Source organism: Ranitomeya variabilis, chromosome 1 (assembly GCF_051348905.1).
Source record: "Ranitomeya variabilis isolate aRanVar5 chromosome 1, aRanVar5.hap1, whole genome shotgun sequence".
NCBI classification, from domain to species: Eukaryota; Metazoa; Chordata; class Amphibia; order Anura; family Dendrobatidae; genus Ranitomeya; species Ranitomeya variabilis.
This window is the reverse complement of record NC_135232.1, coordinates 712,563,239-712,584,270: the sequence shown is the minus strand read 5'-3', so window position 1 is coordinate 712,584,270 and position 21,032 is coordinate 712,563,239. Positions and strand designations below refer to the sequence as shown.

Sequence of the window (21,032 nt, the reverse complement as noted above, 5' to 3'; positions counted from 1 at the left end):
AAAAATAAATGATGGTCCAACTAAACGCAAACCGGATGGAATAGCATGCCGCTGCAAGATGCTGTGGTAGCCATGCTGGTTCAGTATGCCTTCAATTTTTAATAAATCCCCAACAGTGTCACCAGCAAAGCACCCCCACACCTCCTCCTCCATGCTTCACGGTGGGAACCAGGCATATAGAGTCCATCCTTTCAACTTTTCTGCATCGCACAAAGACACGGTGGTTGGAACCAAAGATCTCAAATTTGGACTCCTCAGACCAAAGCACAGATTTCCACAGGACTAATGTCCATTCTTTGTGTTCTTATGCCCAAACAAGGCTCTTCTGCTCGTTGCCTGTCTTTAGCAGTAGTTTCCTAGCAGCTATTTTACCATGAAGGCCTGCTGCACATTGTCTCCTCTTAACAGTTGTTGTAGAGATGTGTCTGCTGCTAGAACTGTGTGGCATTGACCTGGTCTCTAATCTGAGCTACTTTTAACCTGCAATTTCTGAGGCTGGTGACTCGGATAAACTTATCCTCAGAAGCAGAGGTGACTCTTGGTCTTCCTTTCCTGGGGCGGTCCGCATGTGAGCCAGTTTCTTAGCGCTTGATGGTTTTTGCCACTGCACTTGGGGACACTTTCAAAGTTTTCCCAATTTTTTGGACTGACTGACCTTCATTTCTTAAAGTAATGATGGCCACTGGTTTTTCTTTACTTAGCTGCTTTTTTCTTGCCATAATACAAATTCTAACAGTCTATTCAGCAGGACTATCAGCTGTGTATCCACCAGAGTTCTGCACAACACAACTGATGGCCCCAACCTCATTTATTAGGCAAAAAATCCCACTTATTAAACCTGACAGGGCACACCTGTGAAGTGAAAACCATTCCTGGTGACTACCTCTTGAAGCTCATGAAGAGAATGCCAAGAGTGTGCAAAGCAGTCATCAAAGCAAAAGGTGGCTACTTTGAAGAACCTAGAATATAAGAATCTGAAGACCCACCTCTTCCGACAAGCCTACAACCTGCAGTAACCACCGATCGACCAAACCGCTGCATGACCAGCTCTACCCTCACCTACTGTATCCTCACCCATCCCTTGTAGATTGTGAGCCTTCGCGGGCAGGGTCCTCTCTCCTACTGTACCTATTATGACTTGTATTGTTCAAGATTATTGTACTTGTTTTTATTATGTATACCCCTCCTCACTTGTAAAGCGCCATGGAATAAATGGCGCTATAACAATAAATGATAATAATAATAATATAAGACATAATTTCAGTTGTTTCACACTTTTTTGTTAAGCATATAATTCCACATGTGGTAATTCATAGTGTTGATGCCTTCAGTGTAAATGTACAATTTTCATTGTCATGAAAATTCAGAAAAATCTCTAAAATGAGGTGTGTCCAAACTTTTGGTCTGTACTAAATATAAATATATATATATATATATATATATATATATATATATATATATATATACATATACATACATACATACACACACAGCATACATATATCCGTATATGCTCAAGTATAAGCCGAGATTTTCAGCCCCAAAAAAATGGGTTGAAAGTGCCCCTCTCGGCTTATACTCGAGTTATGGTCGGCGGGTGAGGGGAAGCGACGTCTGTCACATACTCACCTGCTCCTGGCGCGGTCCCTGCTTGTCCCATGGTCTCCGGCGCTGGCAGCTTCTTTCCCTGCTCAGCGGTCACGTGGTACCACTCATTAAAGTGATGAATATGGACTCCACTCCCATAGGGTTGGAGCCGGATATACATTCCTGTAATGAGCCGTACCATGTGACCGCTGAACAAAGGAAGAAGCTGCCGCGCCGGAGACCATCTGTCCGGGAGAAGCTGCCAGGGACCGCGCCGGGAGCAGGTGAGTATTTCATATTCACCTTTCCTCGTTCCACCGCCGCACCGACTTCTGCATCCTCTGCAGTGACTGTTCAGGTCAGAGGGCGCAATGACTTAGTGTGTGCGCCGCCCTCTGCCTGAACAGTCACTGCGGAGAGACAGGACGCTGAGGAGCAGCGGGCAGCGACGAGAGGCGAGTATGTCATTTTTTTTTTATTGCAGTAGCATTATATGTGGCACATTGTTATATGGAGCATCTATGGGGCCATAATGAACTGTATGGAGCATTATATGGGGCACATTGTTATATGGAGCATCTTATGGGGCCATAATGAACTGTATGGAGCCTTATATGTGGCAGTTATATGGAGCATCTTATGGGGCCATAATCCGCATTTGTGCAGCATTATATGGGCATATTTTAATATGGAGCATCTTATGGGGCCCATCAAACTTTATGGAGCATTATATGGGGCGTATTTTGTATGGAGCATCTTATGGGGCCCATCATGAACTGTATGGAGCATTATACGGGGCTGCTGATTCAATATGGATATTCAAAAACACAACCTACTGCTGTCTCAATTTTACTTTTATTGGTATCTATTTTTATTTTTGACATTTACTGGTAGCTGCTGCATTTTCCATCCTAGGCTTATACTCGAGTTAATAAGTATTTCCAGTTTTTAGTTGCAAAATTAGGGGGGGGGGGGGGGGGGGGGGGGGGTCGGCTTATACTCGAGTATATACGATAGATATAGATAGATTACCGTATTTTTCAGACTACAAGACGCACTTTTTCCCCCCCAAAAAAGGGGGAAAATAGGGGGTGTGTCTAATAGTCGTAATGCAGGCTTACCCGCAGTGGTGTGGTGGCGGCGGCAGAGGTGCGGGGATGAGGAGGCGCAGTAAGCGCGGTCCCTTTCACCGGTGAAATGATGCAGCAGCCCGGTAAGCAGCAGAGCCGGGTGAATCATGTTATCGGTGGTGGCGGCCATCTTCCTGAAGCCGCGCGTGCGCAGATGGAGTGCTCTGCTTCCCGGGGCTTCAGGAAAATGGCCGCGCGTGTGCAGATGGAGATCGCAATGGTCATTTTCCTGAAGCCGAGTTCGCAGACTTAGATGGGGTGCGTCTTATAGTCCGAAAAATACGATATAAAGAATATATACATACATATCTATCTCTCTCTATCTATCTCTATATATACATACACATACATACATACATACATACATACATACATACCCATATATAGGTCCAAGACGTCGGCAACAAAATATCAAGAGGCTCCCAGCAGACCCAGAATACAGGAGATGCTCCACCACTTCTACAACTACGAGTACAATCCTAACCCAGAAGGAGTTAACCAAGCTACAAAAGACCTCAACGATATATTCTACACCATGGCCGAACTGTCCGACCTTAAAAAAAGTTAACAATAAAAGGCCAAAAGAAAAACAGACCAATGGTTGATTCGACAAAGAATGTAAAGTCATAAGGAAGACCCTGAGAACAGCTTCAAACAACAAACACAGAGACCCCAACCACCTGGGTCTGAGGGATGCCTATGACACCATACAAAGGCAATACAAAACCATCCTCAAGAGGAGGAAACAGAGTTACATCTCCACCAAACTTAACCAACTCTAGGACACCCTCCAGGACAACTCCTTCTGGGAACTATGGAACCACAAGGACACAAAAAAACATCATCCATATCCAAAATGGCAATATCTGGCTTCAGTACTTCAGAGACCTCTACAAAGACATCCCGAAGGAAGAACTAAACCAAGAACAGAAAAGCATAACGGAAAAACTAAAAGCTATGGAAGAAAAAGTCAAACATTTCCAAAACCCACTGGAAACACCAATCACACTACAGGAAATTACAGAGAGAATCTCTTCCACAAAATGTAGAAAAGCCAGTGGCCCGGATGGAATCCCACCAGAAATGCTGAAATACAGACCACCGGAAATACAGGCAGCAATGGTTAAACTGTTCAATATTGCGCTGGCTACTTCCCTCGTACCTGGAATCAAGGCCTCATTCTCACCCATTCACAAGAGTGGGGACAGGTACGACCCTGCCAACTACAGAGGAATATGTGTCAGCAGCAACCTGGGTAAACTGTTTAATAGCATCTTCAACAAAAGGATCCTTAATTTCCTCACAGAGCATAACGTCCTCAGCAAAAGTCAAGCAGGATTCATGCCAAACCACCGCACTACCGACCACATCACACCCTGCACAGCCTCATTCACAGCCATGTCCACAACACAAAGCACGGGAAGATGTACGCTGTTTTGTGGACTTTAGAAAGGCTTTTGACTCAGTGTGGCACCCGGGCCTGTTAATGAAACTGCTGGAGAGCGTAATAGGAGGAAACACCTACGATGTCATCAAAAGCTCCTACACAGAGAACAGCTGCAGCGTGAGCAGTAGAAGAATGGCTGATTTCCAGTAGAGCCGCGGAGTCAGACAGGGCTGCACCCTAAGCCCAACGCTCTTCAACATTTACATCAATGAGTTGGCCACCGCTCTGGAATCTTCCACGGCACCAGGTCTCACACTCCATGATGCCCAGGTGAAATTTTTGCTGTATGCAGATGACCTACTGCTGCTGTCACCAACTGAGAAAGGTCTCCAAGAAAACCTGAAAATCCTGGAGAAATTCAGCCCCACATGGGCACTGCCGATCAATGCAACGAAAACCAACATTATGGTGTTCCGGAAGAGAAAGCCAAGACCTAACCAGCACATTCCATTCGTGCTAAACAACTGCGCTCTTACGGTGCATGTACACTGTCCGGATTAAAACCCGCTCCGGCCAAAGCGCCGCCCCCTTCTGAACGCGCGGTGATTCCGGATGTGTTCATTGGAAACATCTGGAATCCCCGCACCCCATACATAGGACCCTGTGATTTACCTTGCCGCGACGGAGAGTCGCCGCAAGGTAAACCGACATGCTGTGATGTAAAAAGACACGCCGCATGTCCAGAAAAGCAGGGCCGCCGGGTGCGTTTTCGCACGCATAGTGGAGACAGGATTTCATAAAATCCCCTCCACTATGCTGTAACATGTGGACGCTGCGGATTGAACGCTGTGGTTGCACGCAGCGTTCAATCCGCAGCTAATACAGATGTAATCCGGACAGTGGACACGCACCCTTACAGAAACGGACAAATACACCTACCTGGGCCTGGAAGTTCACCAATCAGGGAGCTTGAAACAAGCCATAGAGACACTGAAGGACAAGGTCTGCAAAACCTTCTATGCCATCCGAAGGAAACTATGGCATCGAAGATTTTTAGCCAGACCCTCACTGGTGGCTTCAGATGGTAATCACCCCAATCCTCCTGTACGGCAGTGAAGTCTGGGGCCCTCACACATACCCAGACTGGTCAAAGTGGGATTCCAGTCCAACAGAAATATTCCACCTGGAATTCTGTAAACACCTTCTCCAGGTCCATCAGAGCACCAACAACAGTGCCTGTCGGGCTGAGCTGGGTAGATTCTCACAGCACCTAGCAGTCCTGAAGAGGGTGCTATCCTTCCAGGCTCACCTACACAGTAGCAATCCAAGCTTCCAACACCATAAAGCCATGCTACATATAGGTGGTTCCCACAAACCAGGACCCCCAAAACAACTCACACAAACCCAACCTGACCGCAACCGTCAACCAAAACAACCTGCCACAATCAGGAAGATAGTAGAGGAGGGGCAGGAGAGGTACGTCAGTGTTTGGAGGAACGAGATCAGCAGCTCACAGAAACTAACTGTATACCAGAGTCTACAGAGGGACTACAGACTGGCTCCATACTTGGAGAAATTCTCACATCCCAGAGACCGCCAGATCCTGAGCCGGTATAGACTCAGTGCCCACAATCTGGCCATCGAGGTCGGCAGGCACAGAGCTACAAGCCCAGAGAAGACAGACTGTGCCTACACTGTGACCTGGAGGTCCTGGAGGATGAGACCCACTTCCTGCTACACTGCCCCAAATACTCAGCAGTGAGGGACACTCACTTCAGGAGACTCTCCGATCTCTTCCCGGATTTCAGCTCCATGAAGGAGGAAGAGAAAACATATCCTGCTGGGGGAAGAAGAGAGCGCAGTGGAGATAGCAGAACAGTATGTGAGTGCGTGCCATTGACTGCGAGAAAGACAACAATGATATGCCATGGACTTCCTTAGCCCCCACCCTGTACCCCATCCATCTTCCCCACAGTCCCCACCCATTATCCCCACAGTCCCTACTGTACATGTGCTTTGGCCTGCCAATAAAGCTTCATTGAATTGAACATACACACTTTGCACAGTCACACGTCTGGACCCCGAGAGTGTCATAGGCTATGTTGTGAGGCAAAACATTAACCCCGCGCGTTCCAATTCATTTTGCCCCTATCTATATAATGGAAAAAAAGTGAAAGGAAAAGTGTTGGAGGTAAATTAACAGCTGCCAGATATGAACAAGGTGGACTTAAAGGGAACCTGTCACCCCGGTTTTTCACTCGGAGATAAAAAATACCGCTACATAGGGCATGAGCTGTGCTTTACAAAAGTGGTTTTTTTCTACCCTGATTCCCCACCTAAGCTGCCGAAATTACTTACCAAAGTCGCCGTTTTCGCTTGTCAATCATGCTGGTCTGGTCTGATGGGCGTGGTGACAAAGCTGTTTCTTGCCCCAGATCTTGCTTAGGTTTCCGTTGGTGGCGTAGTGGTTTGCGACTGCGCAGGTGACGAAAAAGAGCGCGATCTGTGCTATATCCCTGGTGATCGGTGGGGGCGGCCATCTTCCTGTGGCCGCGTGTGCGCAGTTGGAGCGCTCTGCTGCCCGGGGCTTCAGGAAAATGGCCGCGGGCTGCCGCGCGTGCGCAGATGGAGATCGCGGCGGCCATTTTCCTGAAGCAGAGTTCGCACCTCAGCTTCAGAAAAATGGCCGCCACGATCTCCATCTGCGCACGCGCGGCAGCCCGCGGCCATTTTCCTGAAGCCCCGGGCAGCAGAGCACTCCAACTGCGCACGCGCGGCCACAGGAAGCCGGCCGCCCCCACCGATCACCAGGGATATAGCACAGATCGCGCTCTTTTTCGTCACCTGCGCAGTCGCAAACCACTACGCCACCAACGGAAACCTAAGCAAGATCTGGGGGAAGAAACAGCTTTGTCACCACGCCCATCAGACCAGACCAGACCAGCATGATTGACAAGCGAAAACGGTGACTTTGGTAAGTAATTTTGGCAGCTTAGATGGGGAATCAGGGTAGAAAAAAAACACACTTGTAAAGCACAGCTCATGCCCTATGTAGCAGTATTTTTATCTCCGAGTGAAAAAACGGGGTGACAGGTTCCCTTTAAAGAATGAGAGCGATGGCGCCAAAGAGTATATACCGTACAGTTGCTAAGGTGGGGCCCCGATATGGGAAACTCACCACACACACACAAAATGCGCCATATACTGCCACGTGCTTGAACACATATCACCCTCAGCACACATTTCACCACACACACACACAACATCGCCACATAAAAGTCAAAACACAAAAGTCACAACGCGCAAAATTCGCCACATGCAAAACTAGGCTCATGAAAAACTAGCCACACGTGCAAAACTTGCACACGCGGAAAAATTGCCACACAATTTTTATTACTATTGGATTAATAATGGATAGTTGTCTTATTGACATCTCTCCATTATTAACCTGGCTTAATGTCACCTAACATTAGCAAGGTGACATTAACCCCATATTACCCCATATCCCACCGCTACAGGGGAGTGGGAACAGAGTGGCTAAGTGCCAGAATATGCGCATCTTACAGATGGGCCTTTTCTGGGGTGGCTGGGTGCAAATGTTTTTAGCCAGGGGGGGCCATTAACCATGGTCCCTCTCTAGGCTATTAATATCTGCCCTCAGCCACTGGCTTTCCCACTCTGGCGGAGAAAAATGCGCAGGAGCCCACTTCTAACATTAGTAGTGAGGAATATGTAAAAATATAACGGATGTAAACTATGTCTCATATCCTTTCGGGTTTGATAAGGAGATTGCAAAAATTGTCTAAGGGTCACTTTTGTCTTTCTGTCTGCCTGTCACGGAAATCCCAAGTCGCTGATTGGTCGCGGCAAAACAGCCACACCAATCAGCGACGGGCACAGTGCGGCGGCAAAATGGCCGCTCCTTCCTCCCCGCAGTCAGTGCCCGCTCCATAATCCCCTCCAGTCAGCCCGCACACAGGGTTAATGGCAGCGTTAACGTACCGCGTTATGCCACGGTGTAACGCACTCCGTTAACGCAGCTATTAACCCTGTGTGACCAAATTTTTACTATTGATGCTGCGTATGCAGCATCAATAGTAAAAAGATCTAATGTTACAAATAGTAATTATAATAAAAAAAAGGTTATTCTCACCTTCCGAAGTCGCGCGCTGTCCTCGGCAGTGTAAGCGGCAGGTTCCGGTGCAAAGGATGCTATGCAAGAAGGACCTGACATGACGTCACGGTCATGTGACCGCGACGTCATCACAGGTCCTGCGCTCATACCAACCCTGGGACCGGAAGCTGCCGCGTGCACCGCACACAGGCGCCAGGACTTCAAGGGGCCTTCGGAAGATGAGTATATTTATCTTTTATTTTAAGTCTTTTTAAACCACGCATATAGTGCCCACATTGCTATATACTATGTGGGCTGTGTTACATACTACATCTCTGTGCTATATACTATGTAGCTGGGCAATATACAACGTGACTGTCCAATATACTACGTGGCTGTGCAATATACTACGTAGCTCTGCAATATACTATGTGGCTGTGTCGGTTCTGTTATATACTAAGTTGACTGTGCAGTATACTACGTGGCTCTGTTATATACTACGTGGCAGTGCAATATACTACGTCGCTGACCAATATACTATATAGCTGTGCAATACACTACGTGACTGTGTTATATACTATGTGGCTGTGCAATATAGTACGTAGCCTGTGCTATACACTACCTACATATTCTGGAATACCCGGCACGTTAGAATCGGGTATATATCTAATATATAAAGCTGAATGTGTGTGTGTGTGTATGTATGTATGTATGTATGTATGTCCGGGATTGGCATCTGAACCGTCGCAGCTACAGCCACAAAATTTTGCACAGTCACACGTCTGGACCCCGAGAGCGTCATAGGCTATGTTGTGAGGTGAAATTTTAACCCCGCGCTTTCCAATTCACCAAACAATTTTGCCCCTATCGACATAATGGGGAAAAAGTGAAAGGAAAAGTGTTGGAGGCGTCGCAGCTACAGGCACAAAATTTTGCACAGTCACACGTCTGGACCCTGAGAGCATCAAAGCTATGTTGTGAGGTGAAATTTTAACCCCGCGCTTTCCAATTCACCAAACAATTTTGCCCCTATCTACATAATGGGGAAAAAATGAAAGGAAAAGTGTTGGAGGCAAATTAACAGCTGCCAGATGTGAACAAGGGGGACTTAAAGAATGACAGCGATGGCGCCAAAGAGTATATACTGTACAGTTGCTAAGGTGGGGCCCCAACATGGGATAATCACCACACCACCACGGGGATATGAACACACACACAAAATGCGCCACATACTACCACGTGCTCGAACACATATACCACCCTCAGCGCACATTTCACCACACATACACCAACCTCGCCACATAAAAGTAGAAACACAAAAGTCGCCGCTCAAAACTCGCCACGCGCAAAACTCTGTACATGCAAAACTCGCCACACGTGCAAAACTCACCTCATGGAAAACTCGCCACACGCAAAACTTGCACACGCAGAAAAATTGCCACACGCAGAAAAATTGCCACATGCACAAAAGTTGCAACACATGCAAAAGTTGCCTCACACAAAACTTGCACATACTCAAAAGGCACCACACATAAAACTCGCCACGCGCAAAACTCGCCATGCGCAAAACTTGCTGCACACAACGCTAACCTGTCACATGCAACTCGACACACAAAAAGTTGCTACACGCATGTCGCCACACAAAACTCATCTCACAAAAGTCCCTACATGCATGTCGCCACACGCAACTCAACACACACAACTTGACACACGAAACTCGCCCTAAAACACACACAAGTCTGGTATTATCCTTCAAAAATAAAAATCTGATTAATAAGCAGACAAACTACAAGAGCAACAAATGTACCATATAGGAATCCGGCAGCTGTCAGTCACATGACCAGTCTATTATGTGTATGTGTGAGCTAATATATACTGCCAGGGGGTGGGCTTACTGTTGGCTGGGGATTTATCAGGCTGCCATTTTAGCTTACAAATACTGAGGTAAAAATACTGACCAAATAACGTGTGAACGAGGTCTAATACAGGAGGAGATGACATACAGATATATACTATATACAGGAGGAGATGACACACAGGTATATACTATTTACAGGGGAGATGACACACAGGTATATACTATATACAGGAGGAGATGACACACAGATATATACTATATACAGGAGAGATGACACACAGGTATATACTATATAGAGGAGGAGATGACATACAGGTACATACTACATACAGGACGAGATGACATACAGGTATATACTATATACAGGAGGAGATGACACACAGGTATATACTATATACAGGAGCAGATTACCTACAGGTATATAGTATATACAGGAGGAGATGACATACAGGTATATGCTATGTATAGGAGGAGATGACATACAGGTATATACTATATACAGGAGGAGATGACACACAGATATATACTATATATAGGCGAGATGACACACAGGTATATACTATATACAGGAGATTACATACAGGTATATCTAATATATAAAGCTGAATGTGTGTATGTATGTATGTGTGTATGTCCGGGATTGGCATCTGCACCGTCGCAGCTACAGCCACAAAATTTTGCACAGTCACACGTCTGGACCCCGAGAGCGTCATAGGCTATGTTGTGAGGTGAAATTTTAACCCCGCGCGTTCCAATTCACCAAACAATTTTGCCCCTATCTACATAATGGGGAAAAAGTGAAGGGAAAAGTGTTGGAGGAAAATTGACAGCTGCCAGATGTGAACAATGAGGACTTAAAGAATGAGAGCGATGGCGCCAAAGGGTATATACCGTACAGTTGCTAAGGTGGGGCCCCGACATGGGATACTCACCACACACGGGGATATGAACACAAACACAAAATGCGCCACACACTACCACGTGCTTGAACACATATACGACCCTCAGCACACATTTCACCACACACACACCAACCTCGCCACATAAAAGTCGAAACACAAAAGTCACCACTCAAAACTCGCAACGCGCAAAACTCGCTACATGCAAAACTCGCCATATGCAAAACTAGGCTCACGCAAAACTCGCCACACGTGCAAAACTCACCTCATGGAAAACTCACCTCATGCAAAACTTGCACACACAGAAAAATTGCCACATGTACAAAAGTTGCACCACATGCAAAAGTTGCCTCACACAAAACTTGCACATACTCAAAACGCACCACACATAAAACTCGCCACGCGCAAAACTCGCCATGCACAAATCTTGCTGCACACAACTTGCTACACTAACCTGTCACATGCAACTCGACACACAAAATGTTGCTACACGCATGTCGCCACACAAAACTCATCTCACAAAAGTCGCTACATGCATGTCGCCACACGCAACTCAACACACACAACTTGACACATGAAACTCGCCCTAAAACACACACAAGTCTGGTATTATCCTTCAAAAATAAAAATCTGATTAATAAGCAGACAAACTACAAGAGCAACAAATGTACCATATAGGAAATACGGCAGCTGTCAGTCACATGACCAGTCTATTATGTGTATGTGTGAGCTAATATATACTGCCAGGGGGTGGGCTTCCTGTTGGCTGGGGATTTATCAGGCTGCCAATAGCAACCAATCACAGCTCAGCTTCTATTTTGCTACAGTTAATTAACCTGAGCTCTGATTGGTTAATATAGGCAACAAAGACATTCTCAGTATAACAAAGCTAATATATGTTGTGAAATGCTTCTATTAGCTTAGTTTTTGCCTTTTAATAATTACATTTCTATCTATTTGTTTTGTGGTTTTTGTGTGCAGAATACATTTTTGTTAACACATTCTATTTTGCTAACAGCAGTCATTAACCCGGGCGAAGCCGGGTAGTACAGCTAGTATATATATATATATACACATATACACACACATATATATCGACGTAGATGTCATAATGGTTGCCATGGCGACTGATGTCATAAAAGGTTGCCTCGACCAATCAGCGACGGGCACAGTCTGCCGCGAATTCTGGAATAATCATTGTCCATATACTACGGGGACATGCATATTCTAGAATACCCGATGCGTTAGAATCGGGCCACAGTCTAATATATATATGTATGTGTATGTGTGTGTGTGTGTGTGTGTGTGTGTGTGTGTGTGTGTGTGTGTATATATGTGTGTATGTGTATATACACACACACATATATACATAGTATATACACATATATATACATATACATATATACACTAGACTGTGGCCCGATTCTAACGCATCGGGTATTCTAGAATATGCATGTCCCCATAGTATATGGACAATGAGGATTCCAGAATTCGCGGCAGACTGTGCCCGTCGCTGATTGGTCGAGGCAACCTTTATGACATCGTCGCCATGGCAACCAACTGTGCCCGTCGCTGATTGGTCGAGGCGAATTCGCAGCAGACTGTGCCCGTCGCTGATTGGTCGAGGCAACCTTTATGACATCATCGTCGCCATGGCAACCATTATGACCATGTCGATACTGTGCCCGTGGCCGCCTGGCGGCCTCGACCAATCAGAGACGCGGGATTTCCAGGACAGACAGACAGACTGACAAACCCTTAGACAAAAAAAATTATATTAAATTATATTATATTATATTATATTATATTATATATATATATATATATATATATATATATACACTCACTGGCCACTTTATTAGGTACACCTGTCCAACTTCTTGTTAACACTTAATTTCTAATCAGCCAATCACATGGCGGCAACTCAGTGCATTTAGGCATGTAGACATGGTCAAGACAATCTCCTGCAGTTCAAACCGAGCATCAGTATGGGGAAGAAAGGTGATTTGAGTGCCTTTGAACGTGGCATGGTTGTTGGTGCCAGAAGGGCTGGTCTGAGTATTTCAGAAACTGCTGATCTACTGGGATTTTCAAGCACAACCATCTCTAGGGTTTACAGAGAATGGTCCGAAAAAGAAAAAAAATCCAGTGAGCGGCAGTTCTGTGGGCGGAAATGCCTTGTTGATGCCAGAGGTCAGAGGAGAATGGGCAGACTGGTTCGAGCTGATAGGCAACAGTGACTCAAATCGCCACCCGTTACAACCAAGGTAGGCCTAAGAGCATCTCTGAACGCACAGTGCGTCGAACTTTGAGGCAGATGGGCTACGGCAGCAGAAGACCACACCGGGTACCACTCCTTTCAGCTAAGAACAGGAAACTGAGGCTACAATTTGTACAAGCTCATCGAAATTGGACAGTAGAAGATTGGAAAAACGTTGCTTGGTCTGATGAGTCTCGATTTCTGCTGCGACATTCGGATGGTAGGGTCAGAATTTGGCGTAAACAACATGAAAGCATGGATCCATCCTGCCTTGTATGGAGCATCTTTGGGATGTGCAGCCGACAAATCTGCGGCAACTGTGTGATGCCATCATGTCAATATGGACCAAAATCTCTGAGGAATGCTTCCAGCACCTTGTTGAATCTATGCCACGAAGAATTGAGGCAGTTCTGAAGGCAAAAGGGGTCCAACCCGTTACTAGCATGGTGTACCTAATAAAGTGGCCGGTGAGTGTATATACACACATATAGACACACACACACACAGTACAGACCAATAGTTTGGACACACCTAATTTAAAGATTTTTCTGTATTTTCATGACTATAAAAATTGTAAATTCACACTGAAGGCATCAAAACTATGCATTACCACATGTGGAATTATATACTTAACAAAAAAGTGTGAAACAACTGAAAATATGGCTTATATACTAGGTTCTTCAAAGTTGCCACCTTTTGCTTTGATGACTGCTTTGCACACTCTTGGCATTCTCTTGATGAGCTTCAAGAGGTAGTCACCGGGAATGGTTTTCACTTCACAGGTGTGCCCTGTCATGTTTAATAAGTGGCATTTCTTGCCTTATAAATGGGGTTGGGACCATCAGTTGTGTTGTGCAGAAGTCTGGCGGATACACAGCTGATAGTCCTACTGAATAGACTGCTCGAATTTGTACTATGGCAAGAAAAAAGCAGCTAAGTAAAGAAAAACGAGTGGCCATCATTACTTTAAGAAATGAAGGTCAGTCAGTCCGAAAAATTGGGAAAACTTTGAAAGTGTCCCCAAGCACAGTGGCAAAAACCATCAAGCGCTACAAAGAAACTGGCTCACCTGAGGACCGCCCCAAGAAAAGATGACCAAGAGTCACCTCTGCTTCTGAGGATAAGTTTATCCGAGTCACCAGCCTCAGAAATCGCAGGTTAACAGCAGCTCAGATTAGAGACCAGGTCAATGCCACACAGTTCTAGCAGCAGACACATCTCTACAACAACTGTTAAGAGGAGACAATGTGAAGCAGGCCTTCATGGTAAAATAGCTGCTAGGAAACCACTGCTAAGGACAGGCAACAAGCAGAAGAGATTTGTTTGGGCTAAGGAACACAAGGAATGGACATTAGACCAGTGGAAATCTGTGCTTTGGTCTGATGAGTCCAAATTTGAGATCTTTGGTTCCAACCACCGTTTCTTTGTGCGATGCAGAAAAGGTGAACGGATGGACTCTATATGCCTGGTTCCCATCGTTAAGCATGGAGGAGGAGGTGTGATGGTGTGGGGGTGCTTTGCTGGTGACAGTGTTGGGGATTTATTCAAAATTGAAGGCATACTGAACCAGCATGGCTACCACAGCATCTTGCAGCGGCATGCTATTCCATCCAGTTTGCGTTTAGTTGGACCATCATTTATTTTTCAACAAGACAATGACCCCAAACACACCTCCAGGCTGTGTAAGGACTATTTAACCAAGAAGGAGAATGATGGGGTGCTACGCCAGATGACCTGTCATCCACAGTCACCAGACCTGAACCCAATCGAGATGGTTTGGGGTGAGTTGGACCGCAGAGTGAAGGCAAAAGGGCCAACAAGTGCTATGCATCTCTGGGAACTCCTTCAAGATTGTTGGAAGACCATTCCCGGTGACTACCTCTTGAAGCTCATCAAGAGAATGCCAAGAGTGTGCAAAGCAGTCATCAAAGCAAAAGGTGGCTACTTTGAAGAACCTAGAATATAAGACATATTTTCAGTTGTTTCACACTTTTTTGCTAATTATATAATTCCACGTGTTAATTCATAGTTTTGATGCCTTCAGTGTGAATTTACAATTTTCAGTCATGAAAATACAGAAAAATCTTTAAATGAGAATGTGTGTCAAAACTGTTGGTCTGTACTGTATATATTTTTCTATACTATGTGCACACATTTATTTTAGCTATTCTATTCTAATCTGTCAGTGTGATTTTACTGTACACCACAATGAATCACCGGTGTGTATTTCTCGCAAGTCACACGCATGGTCCCCATGTGTAATCCGTATGTTTCTTGACCCCACAGACTTTCATTGGCGGATTTTTTGTGCAATACGCTGACAAACGCAGCATGCTTCGATTTTCTCAGCCCATAAAATACGACCGAGAAATATACCGCTTATGGGAGCTTCCCTATAGAGAAACATTGGTCTGTGTGCAATGCGTTTTTGCACCTCTCGCTCATCCGTATTCCTCTCTAGCGTGACGCCAGCCTCATCAGGGAAACTATCAGGGTCAGAAATGACATTATCCATTCTTACATGAACTGTTGTGATCTGGGGAATCTGCAGAACAAAAGGACTAAGGCCGTACATATCCTTGGAATAATTTTGGTCTCAAATTTGTTAAGTTGAACCATCACTAAAGAGGAGAGCATGGGTCTCACAAACTAAAGGAAAAGCTAAATAATTTTGCAGACTGTCCACATCCATCACTACTAACCCATCACACAACTTAACTCACCGAAGCATTTTCAGCTCTTGAGCGGCCTTCAGTATGATCTCATGTTGCCTTTGGCTCAATGCGACCATCCCTTGGCCAGAAGGTTCAGAGTCTGGTCCTGTAGACTGGGCTGGAGGCACATTCAAACCTTCACCCATCGCTCTTTCAGATGGAAACCGTCGGTCTTCTCGGGGCTCTCGATTTGGACTTTCTAGAAACTCATTGTGCTTTCTGTCCTCACGCCATGAAGGAACGTCAGAGTATTCCCGTATCCTAAGCTCCATGCGTTCATGAAATTCTCTGTCAGCCAGATTTCTCTCTAGCCTCCATCTTTCTTCCCGATAGTTGTCAAGAGGTGGAAGAGGAGGCAACGAAGAACGTGGCTGACCTGGAGAGAAAGGTCGATGTGGTGACAGAGACCTGCGGGAAGGCAACCAGTCTCTCTCCCTGTGAGTAATATCCGGATCTACAGGGATTCTGGAAAAATCTTGATCAACATCATCAAGTAAGTAACGTCTTTCTGCTCTGTCATAATAGACTTCACGTTCAGAACTGCTCTCCCTAAGCCAAGGGTCACATCTAACATCATGAGGCAAGGGTGGACCGGACACTGGGAGACGATCTTCCCTGAAATATGGGTCTCTAGAAAACTCTGGTTCTCCATCACGCCAGTATCTATCGCCTTCCCAATCCTCACGTATAAGCTCTTCACCAGGATGAGCTCTCCTTCCATCATTCACTAAAGGATCTAAAAACCTTTCCCTCTCAAAAATCATTGGTTCTCTGCGGAACGTCTCACGGTCATATGGTGGCATGATATCTGGACCTTCTCTGAATAGTACTTTATCTTCTAAAAATGGGGCCCTAGGCTCAAAATCTCTCTCAATGGGAAAATCTATTACCTCACGAATTCCTGGTCGGGGAGGGAGTCTATCACGAATAAATCCCCTTGATCGCCCTCTGGACGAATTATTATATCTGGGATCAATATTACCTCTCCTTGGACCTTCATGAGAAAAGTCACTAGGATAATACTCAGGCTCACCGGACAGCTCATAGTCCCTGTAATTACTCAGTCGTGCCTTCTCAGGGTGTATATGACTTTCAGCATTACCCATGTCTTCATTAGGAAAAGGTGGTCTCATATGGCCTCGATGACCTTCTGGACCAGGCATCCTGGAGAAAGGCTTTCTCTCCATAAAATGTTCATGGTCTGAGGGAATTTGGGGCTCAGTCGCTGATTTCCCAAGATCAGCCCCTTTATAAAAAGATTGTACTCTTGGATCTACATCAATAGGATGCTCATACACAGAGTCTTCATCTGGAGGAATGTCTTCACTGAAATTCTCATCAGAAACAGGAGGATGAAAGTCAACTGGCCTCACAGGCAGAGGCATTCTAGGTGCACCAAGCCTAACGGGGCGAGATGCTCTCACTTGTCTAGGCCCGACATGGGGAATACCTTGTCTAATGGAGGGAGAAGAGAGCGGAAAACTAGGCCTAGTAGGTGGAGGTGGCCTAGGGGCTCCAGGTCTGACAGGGGGTGAGGCTCGGGGAACACCAGGTCTAATTGGAGGAGGTCCCCTTAGTGGTCCTGACCTGACAGGAACAGCAGTCTGAGGAAGTCCAGGCCTGAAAGGAAAAGTCGCCCGAGGGGCTATAGGTCTGACAGCAGTGGCAACACACGGGGCGCCAGGTCTGATAATAGGAGCTGGCAAGATAGCTGACTGAGAAGAGAAAGGTATTTGATTAAAAGTCCCAGCAGAAGTCGGGGGGCCAGGAGAGTTATCAGGGAACACTTGGGTCTCATCTAGTTTTGCCAGAGAAGTTGGATTATTGGTCAGAACCCCGGGGACATTGGGTTTTGTAGCCTCCAGCCTGAGAACTCTTGAATCACTTGCAGCTGGCTCTTTTGAGGAAGAAGTAGCAGGTGATTCTTGGAGTGCATTTAACTTCCCCGCATTTTTCACAGTTGCCTCAGAGATGAGATCCATTTTTGTGTCAAGACCAGGCAAGGACTTCTCAGACGACGGACCAGATTGTATTGTTGGAAAGGCCTCAGTTTTATGGGGACTGGAATTGGTAGTCTCAGCAGCTTTCTCTCCTACAGGAGAAGCTGGTCCAGCCATCTGCGGTGGTGTTGGGACATCGGAGATAATTTCTTTATTAAGTGAGTGATCTTTTGAACTCTTGTCATATTTTTCCATCTCTCCACAGACATCAGTTTTCCCGGAGTCCGCACTAAACAACTGACTACCCACCGGGAGTGGGCTGAGGAAAGGTGCAGGCAGCGTTGTGGGGGCATTTTGCTCATCAGATTTTATTTTCACCTCAAGAGGGGTTTCTTTTCCAACCCGGTTGTCGAGAGGCAAGCTCTGACTGCTCTGCTCGTTATCAGGAGAAAAGCCAAACGTTCCCCACTGCCTTCCACCCATGGCATGACTACCAACCTGTCTATTCCATCGTTCATCCACATGTTTATTTGCAGGATCACTCATGTGCGGTGGAGGCACACCCTCTGCCATTCCACCTTCAGATTGCCATTCAGGTCTATCAGAGCCCTTATATGGGCCTCTTTTATCTTTCCAACCATCTTGAGTGCTATTCAGATCAAACTTTTCACGTTCCTCAGAAAAGCCCCATTTTACATGAGAGGTGCTGTCAGTTCGGAACTGATCCATGGTAGGGGGAGCTTCTAAACCTCTAAATCTTTCTGGAGGGAGGCTAGGACCATCAAAACGAGTCTTGGGTGTTGGGAAATTAGTGCCTTCATAATGATGTTTAGGATGATCTTCATTACTGCTAAAATGATCTCGATGTCCACTCTCTGCTCCACCAAGTCTGTCTCTTGGAAGTCCTTCAGGACTGCTAAATCGTTCACGACTGAAGCCTGCTGGGCCAATAAACCTGCTACGTTGCGGTTCACCAGGAAATCTAGCTCTTCCACGGGGAGGCATCTCTGGAGCACCAAACCTGAAGCGATTTGGACCATGGAATGGAATAAACTTGTCTAGTGGGGGTCCCACATTATTTCTAGGACCACCAGCATCACTATAAAGGTCTGAAGTATTTTCTGCAATGCTCCATTTGTCTTGAGGTTCTCTATTGGGATCAAACCAATTGTCATGGTGGGACTCTGAAGCACTCCAGTTGTAGCCTTGAGGGTCTCCCCATTTATTACTTATGTCATCCCTTTGGCTATCTGGCCTGTTAGGTTGAGAGGTTTCATGTTTCTTTTTCATGTCTCTCGGGAATGCCTCGGCCCTCTCTAACACCTGCCGAGCTGGAGTATCAGCACTGCCTTCAGGAGACTCCATATTTGCATTTTCCTGAGATCTGCTTGACCCAGAACTGAAATAGTTGTCTTTCACATCCCATTTGTCCCTATCAGTCTTATCCCAGCTGCTTTCTGTGGGACGATCCCATGTCTGAGAATCTTCTGGTTGGTCCCATCTGTTTGCAGACACATGATGTTGCTCGTCCCATTTTTTCTCAGGAAGCCTTCCCTGAGACTTGTCCCATTTGTCTGCATGTCTCTGCCCTTGCTCCCATGTTTGTTTATGCGGTGTCGGTATCTGGAGATTGGGTTTTGAGCTCTGCATGGATCCATCACTGTCTCCTGGGTCCGGTGCAGATTCAGCACGCTGCTCCGGGGCGTACACCGGCATCTGCCCTTGGAAGGCATCATTAGCAGAATGGAAATTGGAGCTATGAAAATGCTTTCCTCCCAGAAGTGGACGAGGATCACCAAAACCAAGTGGACCCCTCGATCCAGGAAACATTCCTCCTCGAGGTGCAGAAAATCTTGGAGTCTCAAAACTTGGAGCAGGAAATCTATTATAACAAAAGAAAAAAAAAAGTTAGATCAGATATATATTAAACACACATACAAAACTTATCAGAAATATCACACCCATCAGATATATACAGATATCAGTAATATCACCCCCATCATCAGATATATACAGATATCAATAATATTACACCCATCATCAGAAATATACAGATATCAGTAGTATCACACCCATCAACAATGTATACAGATCTGATGATTGGGGTGATATTACGGATATCTGTATATATAGCTGTGCTCAAAAGTTTACATACCCCGGCAGAATTTTTGCTTTCTTGGCCTTTTTTTTTCAGAGAATATGAATGACAACACCAAAACTTTTTCTCCACTCATTGTTAGTGGTTGGGTGAAGCCAATTATTGTCGTCAAACTACTGTGTTTTCTCTGTTTAAATCATTATGACAACCCAAAACATCCAAATGACCCTGATCAAAAGTTCACATACCCTGGTAATTTTGGCCTGATAACATGCACAGAACTTGACACAAATGTGTATGAATGGCTACTAAAGGTAACATCCTCACCTGTGACCTGTTTGCTTATAATCAATGTGTGTGCATAAAAGCTGAGTGAGTTTTTGGGATCCAGACAGACTCTTGCATCTTTCATCCAGCCACTGACGTTTTATGATTTAAAGGGAACCTGTCACCCCCAAAATGGCTGGTGAGGTAAGCTCACCGGCATCAGGGGCTTATCTACAGCATTCTGTAATGCTGTAGATAAGCCCCCCGTTACCTGAAAGAGGAGAAAAAGACGTTAGATTATACTCACCCAGGGGCGGTTCCGGTGCGGTCTGGTCAAATGGGTGTCTCCGGTCCGCTCCGGCGCCTCCCATGTTCATTCCATGACGTCCTCTTCGGGTCTTTACGCCGCGTCTCCGGCGCAGGCGTACTTTGTCTGCCCTGTTCAGGGCAGAGCAAAGTACTGCAGTGCGCAGGCGCCGGGCCTCTCTGACCTTTCCGGCGCCTGCGCACTGCAGTACGTTGCTCTGCCCTCAACAGGGCAGACAAAGTACGCCTGCGCCGGAGCCGCGGCATAAAGACCCGAAGAGGACGTCATGGAATGAACATGGGAGGCGCCGGAGCGGACCGGAGACACCCATCCGACCGGACCGCACCGGGAGCGCCCCTGGGTGAGTATAATCTAACGTCTTTTTCTCCTCTTTCAGGTAACATCGGGGGCTTATCTACAGCATTACAGAATGCTGTAGATAAGCCCCTGATGCCGGTGAGCTTACCTCAC

The 21,032-nt window shown here is 46.0% G+C and overlaps 1 protein-coding gene across 1 annotated transcript in view; it reads right to left on the bottom strand.

The window, feature by feature from the left end:
* YLPM1 (YLP motif containing 1) overlaps positions 1-21,032 on the bottom strand; it is an 87,920-nt gene that overhangs the window by 45,390 nt on the left and 21,498 nt on the right. Inside the window, exon 5 of the mRNA XM_077267431.1 lies at positions 15,959-19,771. Within this exon, the coding sequence (XP_077123546.1) occupies positions 15,959-19,771 (3,813 nt within the window). The remainder of the gene's footprint in view (positions 1-15,958; positions 19,772-21,032) is intronic.